This window comes from Cercospora beticola, chromosome 5 (assembly GCF_033473495.1).
Source record: "Cercospora beticola chromosome 5, complete sequence".
Lineage (NCBI taxonomy): Eukaryota > Fungi > Ascomycota > Dothideomycetes > Mycosphaerellales > Mycosphaerellaceae > Cercospora > Cercospora beticola.
In genome coordinates this window covers 5,049,158-5,061,966 of record NC_088939.1, presented here as the reverse complement: position 1 = coordinate 5,061,966, position 12,809 = coordinate 5,049,158, and the positions used below count along the sequence as shown (strand labels likewise).

The 12,809-nt window shown below is 53.3% G+C and overlaps 4 protein-coding genes across 4 annotated transcripts; 2 read left to right on the top strand and 2 right to left on the bottom strand.

The window, feature by feature from the left end:
• Positions 1 to 397: 397 nt before the first annotated feature.
• RHO25_009097 (uncharacterized protein) lies at positions 398 to 1,549 on the top strand (the record flags this gene model as incomplete). The annotated part of the gene is made up of 1 exon (XM_023604873.2): positions 398 to 1,549. The coding sequence occupies one exon, from the start codon at positions 398 to 400 to the stop codon at positions 1,547 to 1,549; it is 1,152 nt and encodes a 383-aa protein (XP_023460484.2).
• Positions 1,550 to 2,230: 681 nt separating this feature from the next.
• On the bottom strand, positions 2,231 to 3,988 carry RHO25_009096 (uncharacterized protein; the record flags this gene model as incomplete). Its single annotated transcript, XM_023604872.1, has 5 exons — positions 2,231 to 2,884; positions 2,939 to 3,214; positions 3,269 to 3,440; positions 3,524 to 3,807; positions 3,863 to 3,988. The coding sequence occupies 5 exons, from the start codon at positions 3,986 to 3,988 to the stop codon at positions 2,231 to 2,233; spliced, it is 1,512 nt and encodes a 503-aa protein (XP_023460483.1).
• A 1,106-nt stretch (positions 3,989 to 5,094) lies between these two features.
• On the bottom strand, positions 5,095 to 9,420 carry RHO25_009095 (uncharacterized protein; the record flags this gene model as incomplete). The annotated part of the gene is made up of 2 exons (XM_023604871.2): positions 5,095 to 7,811; positions 7,878 to 9,420. The coding sequence occupies 2 exons, from the start codon at positions 9,418 to 9,420 to the stop codon at positions 5,095 to 5,097; spliced, it is 4,260 nt and encodes a 1,419-aa protein (XP_023460482.1).
• A 383-nt stretch (positions 9,421 to 9,803) lies between these two features.
• Positions 9,804 to 12,605, top strand: RHO25_009094 (uncharacterized protein; the record flags this gene model as incomplete). The annotated part of the gene is made up of 1 exon (XM_023604870.2): positions 9,804 to 12,605. One exon carries the CDS (start codon positions 9,804 to 9,806, stop codon positions 12,603 to 12,605), a length of 2,802 nt encoding a protein of 933 aa, XP_023460751.1.
• Positions 12,606 to 12,809: the final 204 nt, after the last annotated feature.

The following is a 12,809-nucleotide window of genomic DNA, read 5'->3' as shown; positions in this document are numbered from 1 at the left end:
TTTGGGTTCGGCCTATCACCGGAGAAATGAACAACCCAACGCTCCACCCCAAATGTGGTAGTCAACGAACAATGGAACCCTAGACATCCAAGCATTCTGCTCGAGCAGCCGCATCAGGAGCCATAGCATTGCGTCAACACAATGCTGACGCAGCACCATCGGACGCGACAGTTCTTGGCCGCCAAGCCGCCTTGGTATGGAACCCAGTTAGTCGTCCTCCATACTTCACTAGCTTGAAACACCACCACCGGATCAAATACAGCAAGTTCTCTCTGTTTGTATATAAGATGCTTCTGCACGTGCGGAGTATCGAAGCACAGCGACGATGCATGCGGCGTACAAGCACCTTCCAGCTCCAGTGGCATCTTTACAACACCGGCGGACATCATCAACCACGATGATGTCCCGCTTCAGCCGGGTGTTCTTTCTTTTTGTCCTGCTCACCACATGTTTTCTCGTTTTCCTTCAATTAATCAAGACTTACAACGGCCTGCATAACATCTCCATCGACAAGCTGAGACACTACACTCCTTCCACCACAAGCCTCACCTACCACAAGCCATGGACATCGCTCCTTCAACACCTTCCCGGCTCTGCCAGCACGCAACCACGAATAGGGACCGTCACAGTTGCCCATGGTCCCTCTCTCAAAGCATACAACCTCGCCCTCCAAACCCACCTCAACTACAACAACCTCCACTCCTACCCAACCCACCTCCTCAGTCAACCTATCCTCCCCGGCCTTTGGACCAAAGAGTCCTACCTCCTCGAAATCCTCCTCCACGAACTCGCCAAACCAGACCGTTCAACCCGCCTCTCATGGCTCGTCTGGTTCGACGCCGACACAATAATAATGAACAACCGCATACCCCTCGAGACATTCCTCCCACCAGACGACCAAGAACCAAAAGGTTTCGCCCACGAAATCCAGATGCTCTACACTCGCGACTGGAACGGTCTCAACAACGGAGTATTCTTTCTACGAGTTAGTCAATGGAGCGTGGAATTCCTCTCCGCAGTCCTCGCATTTCGGACGTTCAAGCCAGATGCGGAGTTGAGGTTTACGGAACAAAGCGCTATGGAGAATGTGATGAGAATGAAGAAATTTGAAAAGGGTGTTGTGGAGGTTCCGCCAATGTGGTTTAATTCTTATGAGCCGGATGAGGGAAAGAAGGAGAAAGGGGAGGAGGATGGGTTTGGGTATAGAAGGGGACAGTTGTTAGTGCATTTTGCGGGAGTGGGTGATAAGGAGAAGGAGATTGGGAAGTGGCTGGGAGCGCTGGAGAGGAGTAAGGAGGAGTTTGAGGTAGAAGTGGGAGAGACGAATTTAGGGAAACAAGTTGAAGAGTTTTGGAGGGGGGTTGAGGAGGAGTGGTTGCAGAATGGAGGGGGAGGCAAGCAGAAGGAGGGAAATGATGGTGGGAAGAAGGAGGAGACAGACAAAATTGTCGATGACGGACGGAGACCGAAGTTGACTAACAGCAAGGGAAAGACAAAAGATGTTGGGCAAGATTCGAGGAGAGAGCTCTGGGATGGGCTGGTATTATGACAGTCGAGGGAGATAGCCACTCCACTTCATTGAGTATTGACCAAGCACATATTTCTATGCCGCATAGCATGACACACTTGACAAGAATACAAAATCAGAGCCCATTCTCTTTCACTTTTCCTCGCGACATCCCAACAATGGTAAAGGTGCAGTCTATCTGGTCGGGCTGCCCGGGCAGATGTTTCAGGGATTCGTATCCGGCCATCTTGGCAGATTGTGCTAAAACATCCCCTAAGCGTCTTGGTACGTTACCAATTTTCGGATTCTGGTCAGGGCGTCACACAGCCACATCTATCGAATACCATGCTTACGTGAAGGATGACATGTGATGTATGCAGCCCGGATATGAAGACAAGCTCCAGGGTCTGTCAAACACCTTCTCAAGAGCTGGTCTGAGCTGGTTGCCAATCTAGCAATTTGGAGAAGCAGCTAGAACGGTAGGTGTTAAGAAAGCTTGGGAGCGCGACGTCCATGGACGTTCGAATGCCGATGGATCGTCAGTAAGAAACTTGATAACGGGAACTCTTGCAGGTGAAGCGTTGACTGATTCACGCCGTGATGCATGGGATTGATCGATGTGCTTCATCGGTTCGCCAATGCACGTGCGCTGTATCTCGTACTCTTCCTTGTCATATCATAGCATTCATTAACCTTCGTGATGTTCATAAACATGACAGAGATCTAACCTCGACTCGGTCCACCATGGCCCCTTCCACGTCCACTTCCCCTACCGCGGGCAATCTTGACAACAAACGCACCCCTCTCGATCGTGTTAACCAACACGAATCCAGATGGGAACAAGAAATGACTCCAAGTTCCAACAAACGCAACTCGTCCACCAACAGCGTCATCCTCAGGATAGATGTCGAAGAAGGCATGTGTGGTCACACTGTTTCCAGTAGGATCTCTCGAGATCGACCTCGTATCATGAACCCAGATTCCTGATCCGTAGTTCGACTGATATGTGAGTCCATCGACAATGTACAAGTTGTGATCGATGGCCTTGTGATCTGTTGCGAAGAATGTGCCAGTAGCTTTGGGGTTGCGTAGATCAGAGAAGTCGATGATGTGGGTGACTGGGCGGCCGGAAGCACCTGGTCCGACTCCGTTCTGCTCATCGAGTTCGTCGTTGAGAAGAACGAATTGATGCCAGTTGCGCTCGGTCCACCAGCCTTGGTGGCAGTATGTTGCGCCTGGGTAAGATAGGCGGGAAAGGACTTCGGAGGCTCCGCCTGGGTTGCCAGTTCGGGAAGTCGAGTCGTAGACTGTGACGGTGTCTTCGTTGTAGCCGATGCAGATGTTGCGACCACGGAAGCGGCGGTCAGGGCCGTTGTACTATGAAGTACAATGTTAGATATGACTGGAAGTTTTTAGAGAGGCTCAACTTACGATCACGCATTGAGCATCGTGCACGTAGCCGTCTTGATCAGCGCAGCCCGGAGAAGTACCAGGGTTCGCAGGGTCGAAGTACTGTAAACCGCTGTTGCAGGTCAAGTTTCGTGGCGCAGCACCAACTGCCATCGCAGTGTTGGTATCCCAGTCCACAACGACGTTGTGCGTGCGGCCACGTGGAAGTGTGTCTGAGAAGATGGTGACATCGTCCGTTGTCGAGAAGGTCCTTGGGCTGGAAGGATCGACATCGAGCAGTTGGTTCAGGTCGAAGATCTGCAACGATCGGTCAGTATACTAACGCTACAATAGAGGATATGGAGGACAAACCTGAACATTGTGATTGACAGCCTCACTGCCGATGATGGCTCTATCGCCCAAGACACGAATCTCTCTCCATCGCTGTCCACGATCCACAACGGGGTTCTGGCTGGGCAGACGTCCGATATACTCCAGCTTGCCATTTCGCTTCACCTCCACGAACGCAGTTCCATCGAACTGTCTATGACAACAATCAGTGGAAGGTCGCACACATATGAAGCCAACTTCGAACACTCGAAATTGCTTCTCAGCAGCTGGACTTACCCGATCAGACCGAATTCTCTGCCGTTCCTCGCTCTCCAGCCCCATGAAGACGAGCCCTCGCCGACGAGAGAGCCCATGTCTCGATGCGACATGAAGTCGTAAAAGTCCATGTTCTGGCAACGGAATGTCTGAAGAGGATTGAGAGGCTCGACGACAGCGAGGCCATTTTCGCAACGGACTGGGTCGCGACGGAGGATCAAGCCAAGTTGACCTGGCCAGTTCTTCCACGAAGTGAAAGCACCTGGGTCGTGGCGGCCTGCGGCTTGATCGGCATCCCATTGGGCCTGAATAACATGTCAGAGATTGTTGGTTGTGAGCGAGACTTGAGGCAATACTTACATGCTTCGTCTCCATGATCTGCGAGTGAATCTCGCCTGAGGCATACATCTCCGCAGCATACTCCGCCGCAAGTGCCGGAGCAGCGATGGCCGTAGCCAACAGCGTCGTCCTAGTCGTGAACTTCATCTTGGCAAGCTCAAAATCACCAAAATAAGACCAAACGATCCCGTACTTTGAGGACAAATGAGCAAGATTTCTCAAATACTTATACCCACCTCTTCCCTCTTCTCGAGACCTTCCACTTTCATCCACTCACACATCCAAGGCCGCAAAACCGAGCGCAAGCGCTGCAACTCCAGCGTGTGTACAATCTTCACCTTCCGAATGCGGTAAGTTTGCCATCTCTCACGTCGTCGCCAAGGGCCACGCCACCGCATACGCCAAGTCCAGCATTGCACTTTACGAGCATTGGCTCGCGTGCGAGCGCGCGAAAGCTGGAAAGATCGTCGAATGGCTTTCCGGGAAAGGTTTAAGTGGACTTCAGATTTGTGAGCTGGGCAGCGTGAGGTCGAGTGGGCCGCGGTGCATGCCATGGAGTTTGCCGATGGTTGGCATGAGTTCGCATGCCGAGTATGCGAGACTACGGCAGGTTGGCGATGGGCAAGTTGCACGTGTTCCTCGACACACAGGCTAGAATTTCTTCCGATTGTAATTCCAGGTTTCAACTCCTCGATGGTCCTTGGTATGGAGAAGATGGATAGGTTTGCTAGAGCAGTGAGCAAGCTCTCCTTCAGCTTTGTACGGGCCCCGAACGAACTTCTCAGCGTTCCCAAGTGAGGTCGGAAGGGACTGCCTGCAATCAAGACGCTCGCTGTTGGATCTCCACTTTCGACACGAGGTTGAGGCAAAGCAGCATCTCCCAGAGAGTCCCCTAAACCAGAAAGAAGGGGCCAAAAGTGTGCAAGTTCCATTGCGCAGAAGCCAAAACTGCCAGGACTACCCATCAACAGCTAAGGAATACTCTTCAATCTGACCTAAAACTAAGATCCAAGCAATACAAGCAAAGCAAGAAACATTATTGGGGTATCATCTTTCGCTCTCCAATTTGACTCCGCATCCGACCCATCGTGCAATCATTCAATCTGTTCTTTTGCTCCAACAGCAAATGCCAATGCCAAGCAATCGTTCAACAATCTTCCAGCTTCAAGCTCTGGTCTCCAACACCGCAGTCCAAGCCAACAGATAATAGCTTCAACATCTTCGACAACCAAGAGCCAAGTGGTATCCAAAACTCACCTCTCTGCACTCCTCCTCTCCAGGATCTCATTGCTTCCGACACAATCACCCAGTGCCCTCGCCACAAATCCCCACTCAAGTACTTCCTTCTTCTCGGCCAAATCCTCGACATAACGCACAACCTTCTCCGGAGCTTCTCTCTCGAGCGTCCAAACCAAATCATCTCCATGCCGCAATGGATCAAGATATCCTCTGATCTTCCTCGCAGTCTTATCGCCAAGGAATCCCACGTCACCATTCTTCATATCCTGGACCAAAGCGTCGTCAACCAAGATTTGGAAGAATGACCACACGACGTAAGCATGTTGATGCGTGAAAAGGAATTTGTAGCCGGTGATGGATGAAATCGTCGTGTCAACGAGCTTGAAGACCTGCTTTGGAAGAGGGCCAGAAGACGGGATCAAGGTGTCGTGACGGCGCGAAAGAGCAGAGTTGAGCATGCGGTGGAGGGTGCGCTGGTGAGCCATAGTCCAAGGATGAGTTGACGACAGTACTCCGTAACGAGAACGAAGCTGGGAGCGAAGGGAGGTGGTGAAGGTGGAATCATCGTGAGTAGTAATAATCGTGGCGAATGAGGTCTCATTTTGTTGCTGAGCCTTATTGTAGTTCTCCGGGTAGATTTCCGTGGGCTCTTTGGAGCGAGGGACAGCATTCCAGAGGGCAGAGCCGAGTTTGCTGAAGATGTTGAGACCAGGGAGTGGAGCAGCTCTCTTCTGCTCGGGTGTTCCTGGCGGACGTTCCAAAGCTATTGGTCGGAAGTTTGGTTGCGGAAAGACTCGCGCTTTCGGTTGTGGTGGAGTTGAGGTATCAAACAGTGCAGGTCGTTTTCGCGCTTCGGCCAGCCAGGAGGACGTCTGATCAACGTGCTCAGCGAAGGACAGTGTATCGTTGAAGTTGACCTTGATTTTGGCCGGTGAGTCGAGATTCAAGTTCTCTTCGTAACTTCGCTGGTATTCGGGATGCACTGTCGACTGGTCTTCATAGGAGTGTTCCTGGTCAAGCGTTTCTTCTTCTATAGGGGCACGAGTACCCTCATCGTCAGGCATATCGGTATTGCTGTCTGCAGCGCTGATGGTGCGACAGTGGCCATTCGCATGCTCTGACTCGTGCCTTTGTTCATGGCCTTCATTGTCAGGGTATGAAACTGCGAACTGCTTTCGTTGAGGCTGTCCGCGGCGATGCTCAGGTATTAAGCCCGTTCTCGACATGATGCTCTCCCGCAGTAGCTGTTCCTGGTCACCGCTTCTTCGGCTTGACCTAGCTGGCGCGTGATACTCCCGGGTGCTGATTCCCGTCCCTGGTCTTTCATGCGATGGCTCGCGAAGTGCTCGACGCTTAGCAGCATGCTCTTCTTCGTCACCCCACTGTCTCATCAAATGGTTCTCTTTTCTCTTGACAGCACTTGACTGGAGTACCTCGATCGGGTCGGGTTGAGTTACATTCCTCGAAAGTGCACTTTTGCGAAGCGCCGCCGTTTCGCGGTCTCTGCGTTGCTGTTCCAAGATACCTTGCTGTACCAGGTCTCTTGATGACGATTGCGGCTTTTCAGATTGTTGGGACAGATTCGACAGATCTCCACCTCTAGGTGCTGGCATATCGTTGATCTGCTCCCCACCGCTCCGCGTAGCGCCATTTCCAACTGCAGCCTCTTGCTGCTGCAGACTATTGTTGCTGCTGGCGAAGCTATCGGTCATCGAGGTCTCCGTCAAACTTTGATCACCAGCCTTCTTTCTCCTTCCCCTCCTCTTCGGCTGCGCCAATAATTGTCCTGTGCTAGGATCGTGCGTAAGTTTCGGAGGAGAAATGAAAGCATTCTGAGCTGGAACAGCCGTTTGTTTCAGCCGGTATGGCGATGCGAAGTCGACTTCTTCAAAGTGCTGCGTGTCGCCGTTCGCTTTGACAGGATGGTGCTTCTCGTTCGAGTTCACCTTCTGTGTGCCGGCGGACGCGCTTTGTCTTAGGTGTTGGGCTGGCTTTCCCACCTCGCTGATCTTGATTTCTTGAGGCGCGGGCTTTGCAGGACTACTCGCCAGACCCAGCAATTCCGTCAAGTCCGCGGTCGGTCTTCTCGGAGGCCTTCGTCGAGGCTTCGTATTGTTTTGTTGTGGCATGTTGCTCCGATGCGAGTTGTCGGCGGCGATGTTCTCGTAGTCCTGGGCCGATGTGTCTTGTGCGCGACTTGTGCTCCGTCGCGAACGTTTTGGCTGGTACTCAACATCACTTGGAAACGCGCCCTGCATGATGCCGCGTTCAGGTGCGCGAGATGATCGCGTGCTCTTGGCCGACGAGTGAATGGCCGATCGAGCGAGCACCTTGTCGGCCGCGTCAAGGCTCTCGACTTCAGAAAGCGGGCTTTTACTATCATTCCTGCTTGGCGCGTATTCTCCGTCGCGATTCAAGTTGCTTCGAGGTGTTTCCTGGCGTTCAATATCGGCGTCAGAAGATTCGTCGTCTGCACCCTGAGGCATCGCATCGTTCTGCTGCAGTTCATCCTCCTCTTCTTCATCTTCAAACATCCCGATATCATCGTCCTGGTACCGTGTTCCTTCCGTCTCAGGCTGAGTGAATTCGCTTTGAAGCTGATCATTGGCTTCTCCCTGCAAGTCAACAGTCCCGACTTCCTCCTGAATATCTTCACTGCTTCGATCAGTACTCGGCGGTGTCAGCACACCACTTCCGTCGGTGCTATTGCGGCGCTCGTTCGTGGGCTCTGCTAGAGGCACGTGAGCAGGTGAGTCGATATATGAAAAGTCCATACCGGATGAGCGGCGCCACGTACGAGGTATCTTAGACCGAAGTGGTTTCGGCGGTATGTGTGCGAACAAATCTTCCACCCTCTCTGACCTCTGCGAATCCTGCGTTCGTTGCTCGGCTACGTTGTCACGATGTGAGTCTTGTCCGATGTCGCGTGAGGCCTCAGTGTGCCATAGATCACCAGCGTCCTCGTCTCCAGCTTCGACGTCTAGTTGAGTCTCGGGTCCGAAATCTTGTTGATCATCTTCATCGCTCATGTCGACATCGTCGTCGACAGTCACGACATTCTGTGGATTCGCTTCCCGGATTTGTTGACTGACGGCCTCGCGCTCCCTTCGCCACTGTTCTTGCGGGGTTTCCTTCGCACTTCCAGTCCTGCGACTGCTTGTCGAAGCTCTCAATTCTGTGACTCTTCGACTATCGGCACGACTCTCTTCTCTCGGGCTGGAGACTTTTCGTCGCTTCCTTGCCGAACTCGTAGGCTCGAAAGGACTCTGCAAGCTACCTTGTCTCTGCACCGAAGGCTCCCACGATGACAGCAGCGATGTTCGTCCCTTGACCGCAGAAAGGTCTGGATACTGCACGGTTTGTGCTTGCTTCGGAGGACTGCTCGGCAGGTAGCTCACACTTAATGCTGACTTCTCCACTGGCTCCAATCCCTCCTTCACAGTAGACAAATGCGATCGCGAGAGGTGTGAGTTATGCAGCATGCTTGCTTCCTTGGCAGTCTGCAAGCTCTCCAGTGACACCATGGTAAAGTCCTCAGCTCTACTGAGCGTCAAGTCCCCGTAGTAGGTCACATCTCCAACAGCATCCTGCAATGCTTCGTCAAGTTCTTCGCGAGCTCTACTAAGTCGTTGTGTCCGGCCGGTCCCGTTAGACCATTGCGCAGAAAGTCGTGATAGGCGTCCACTGGCACGGCGGTTGTTCGGTGGGGTTTGCGCTCGTGATGAAGAGTCCATGGCCTGCATGGCTTGCTCGGCCTCCAGGGCGGCAGCTTCCCCGAACACGTCGAATGCGTCGTCGTTTTGGTCCTCTTCTTCCACAGGCTGCTCGATACTCTGCTTCACCTGCGAGACTGGCTGCGCACTTGTTTTCTCTGCGCTTGGTGCTGCCTTCCTCTTTCTCCCTCTGGGCTTCTTCGCTGCCACGGGTTGCTCTGCCTCCTCCTCCTCCTCCTCCTCCTCCTCCTCTTCTTCCACAATTTTCCTCTTTGGTGTCGGCTTTCTCTTCTTGGTGGGGGACCGACTCGGACTTCTCAATGGAATGCTCGTCGTCCTCGTGACGAGCTTCCCTGGACTGTCCCTCTGCTCCGCCTGCACAGTCACCTTGATCCTCCACGGGCTTCCATCGTTGGGTCCAAGTTGCGGGGTGTCCAGCACGATTTCCTTACTCGGCGTCATGCGCGACACGGTCGAGAGGCGAGATTTTCGAGGAGTCGACTGTCGCGCCTTTCGCACACTCCTCATCTTCCTCCCGGATGGAGGCGATGAAGGCAGCACGATCGGGTCGGGAGAAGTTTCGCGACTGCCCATGTCCTGATAGTGGGAAATGAGAGAATCGTCCATTGTGGATGCGCCGTTCCGCGCGCGATCGTCCTGGCGGCGTGTTTTGAAGCCTCCGTGCGCTCCTTGGGCTTAGCTCAAGTTTGGGGAGGGCGACTGCGCGAGTTCAATCCCATTATCAATACTGCGCGTCGCATGTCAACACACTCTGTCTACTCCCACGCGACGAGCAATATCAGGCGAGTGCAGTAGTGCCGTCTGGTAAAAGCCCGGCTCGCACGCGCGTTGGGCACAATCTGAAACCTGCTTTGTACCCGTCACGTGCATCTTAGGGTTGTCGCCATGACAACAGACCCTAAGCCAGTCACTCCATCGCCACCTTGAACAACGGCGACAATGATCGGACTACAACTTCGCAATGGCGTTGGACTGACCGCGCGGGCAGAATGGGGGTCTCTGGCCTCTTCAAGGAACTTGGGCCTGGCCAGCGCATCAGTGTCGCCAAACTCTCCGTCCAGCATTTCTCCACCCATGGACGACCCCTCCGACTGGCGATTGACATTTCCATTTGGCTGTTCCAGATACTCGCCTCCAAAGGCGGTTCCAATCCTGCTCTCCGAACATTCTACTACCGACTTTTACGACTATTGTCGCTCAACATACATCCACTATTCGTCTTCGATGGACCGAACAAGCCAGCCTTTAAGCGCAACAAGAAGGTTGGAGGGCCAGGCGTCAGAGTCGCTAGTGTGCCCGAGTTTCTGGCCAAGGAATTATTGAGGAAATTTGGATATCCGTGGCATGTTGCGCCTGGCGAGGCCGAGGCAGAGTGTGCGCTTCTACAGAGGGAAGGCGTGGTAGACGCGGTCTTGAGCGAAGATGTGGACACATTGATGTTTGGAAGTGGTGTGCTGTGGAGGAGCTGGACCGCGGAAGGCAAGGGCAAGGTTCCGACACACTGCACTGTCTATCGCGCCGACGAAGTAGAAGAAAAGAGTGGGTTGGATAAAGAGGGCATGATCTTGGTCGCGTTGATGAGTGGAGGAGATTACATTGTTGAGGGTATTCCTGGTTGCGGGCCCAAGGTTGCATGCGACGCCGCCAGAGCTGGCTTTGGAAGAGAGCTGTGCGAACTGGCTAGGAAGAGGGATGTCAATGGGTTGAAGGAGTGGAGAGAGCGCCTGACACACGAAATCCGGACCAACGAGAGCAAATTCTTCACGAAGAGAAACAGCAAACTCGCGATACCGGACGATTTCCCGAATAGAGAAGTCCTTAGATACTACACGGACCCGTGTGTGAGCACGCTGGACAAGGTAGCGCGACTAAAGGCTGAGGTGAAGTGGGATATGGAGATGGACTTCCCGGCATTGAGAGCTTTCGCGGCCGATGCGTTCGATTGGAGATGTATTGGTGGTGCGAAAAAGTTCATCAAAAATCTTGCCCCTGCTATCTTAGTGCGCGAGTTGCGACTGATGGGCGAGAAAGACGAGCGGCTTAACACAGACGCACAAGCAGAGAGAGAGCAGCAGTATGTGTTGGCGATTCATGGCAGTCGCAACCATGCTGCAACCGATGGAGAGCTCGAGTATCGTATCACATTCATTCCTCAAGGCCTGGTCCCTATCGATCTGAGTGTCGAAGACGAGGACGACGAGTTTGTTCCTGCTGGGGGTGCCGATGAGGAGATGGAAGCTGAAGACGAATGGGCCCAGATACCCAGCAGCACACAAGACGAGTCAGATGTGCCAACCTCTCCCACCAAGAAACGCACTTTCAAGCCTTATCATCCAGATCAGCCGGAGAAGCTTTGGCTGTTGCGCGACTTTCTCAAGGTTGGATGCCCTCTACATGTTGAAGACTATGAGGACAAATCAAAAGATCCGAAAGAGTTCTTCAAGCAGAGGCGAAAGGCGAGGGCTGCTGCGAGGGGCGATACGAATGTGCATGCAAAGAAGACACGTCGCAAGAAGAACGAGCTGGACTCGTCCCAAATGCCCATCGATGCGTTTGGCACTTTGACTAAATCTTCACAAGCGTCTGTGCTTGAAGTGAGTGGATCGCAGGCTCGGAAACCACTGCAGACTGTTAATACCGGTGCTAATGTGGGATCCAAGAAGCCGAGCAAGGCGTCGGAGAAGGAGACAGATATCGATGATGTGGTCGCCTCGGTCTCCAGATTTCAGAAGCCTCGAGCGCTCTCTCCTTCTGCGCGCAAAACTGTCCCAGATCCAATGACGTACAACTTTGAGACAGATGATGAAGAAACGCCGAAAGCTGCGAAGATTGCACCTCCTCCGAAGCCGAATGCAGACTTCTTCAAGCCATTTGGGGGAACGAGACCCTCTGCATCGCAACAGACTCCGCCGCGCCGCAAGAGGCGTTCTGACGAGGTTGCAAGTCCGGCGTTGAGTCAACGATCAATCACCAGCTGGTTGTCACCTTCTCCGCGGAAGCAAGCGGCACCACAGAGGCCGAATGAAGTTATCTCACTTGTTTCATCGTCACCAGCGAAATCAGTGGAATGTCCTCGCCCAAGCTCTCCGACACCAGAGCGCTTCCGCGGAGGATTCATTCGCAGTGAGAGTGATGATGTGGTGGACTTTGCTACGCCAAAGCTTCCTGATTCTGTGACGAAGAGGAGAAGAAAGACGCCGCTGAGAAGGGCGCAAACCGCTCCTTCAGCAGGAGAGGATCAACTCGATCTGCCACTCGCTACGGCAAGGCATCGGCCTACCACACCAGATCCGACGCCTCCTGGGGACACCGTCGAAGCCATGGACCTCGCAAGTCCGCTCCCCACCCGCGCCCCTGTGCAGGACAAGCCTGGCCCACCTCCAACTGAAGTTCCAGTGTCTGCCCTACCAGGCACTCATGCTCGCAAAGTATCCCGGACATCGACATCAATGCCTGCCTCTGCCTCATCCCGTTCGTCCGTCTCGAACTCGCTTCGTCGCTCTCCTCGCACTTCGACTTCCAAGACTATAAAGACAATCGCGGCCGTACAGCAATCTCGCCTCTCGACCAAGATCACCAAGACTCGGATCGTGACCCGGGAAAGTCTTCCAGGCGCGTGGAAAGAAGTCGTCGAAGCGGAGACGTTGGATATGACAGGTGATGGTAGTGGGTGGAAGCAGAGTGGTGGCAAGGCGACACTGGTATCTACTACAGTGGAGACTGGGAACGGAAGAGTTGGAAAGGGTTGGAGAAAGAGTGGTGTTGAAGTTTTGGATTTGACTGGAGCTTGACGTGAACACCAGGATTGATTGACGAGTCGCTTCCGGCGATATTGGATTTGTCGTTTAGCGAAGGTGTTTCGGTGCTTCTGATTCTGGTTAGGGAACGCGATGCCCTATTGTGAAGTTTCTTGATAGCGTAGAGTAGCTTACGCCACGGGACTATGACCGGGAATGAGAGGATATTAACCTGTAGCCGCCTTCCTGGCATTACAC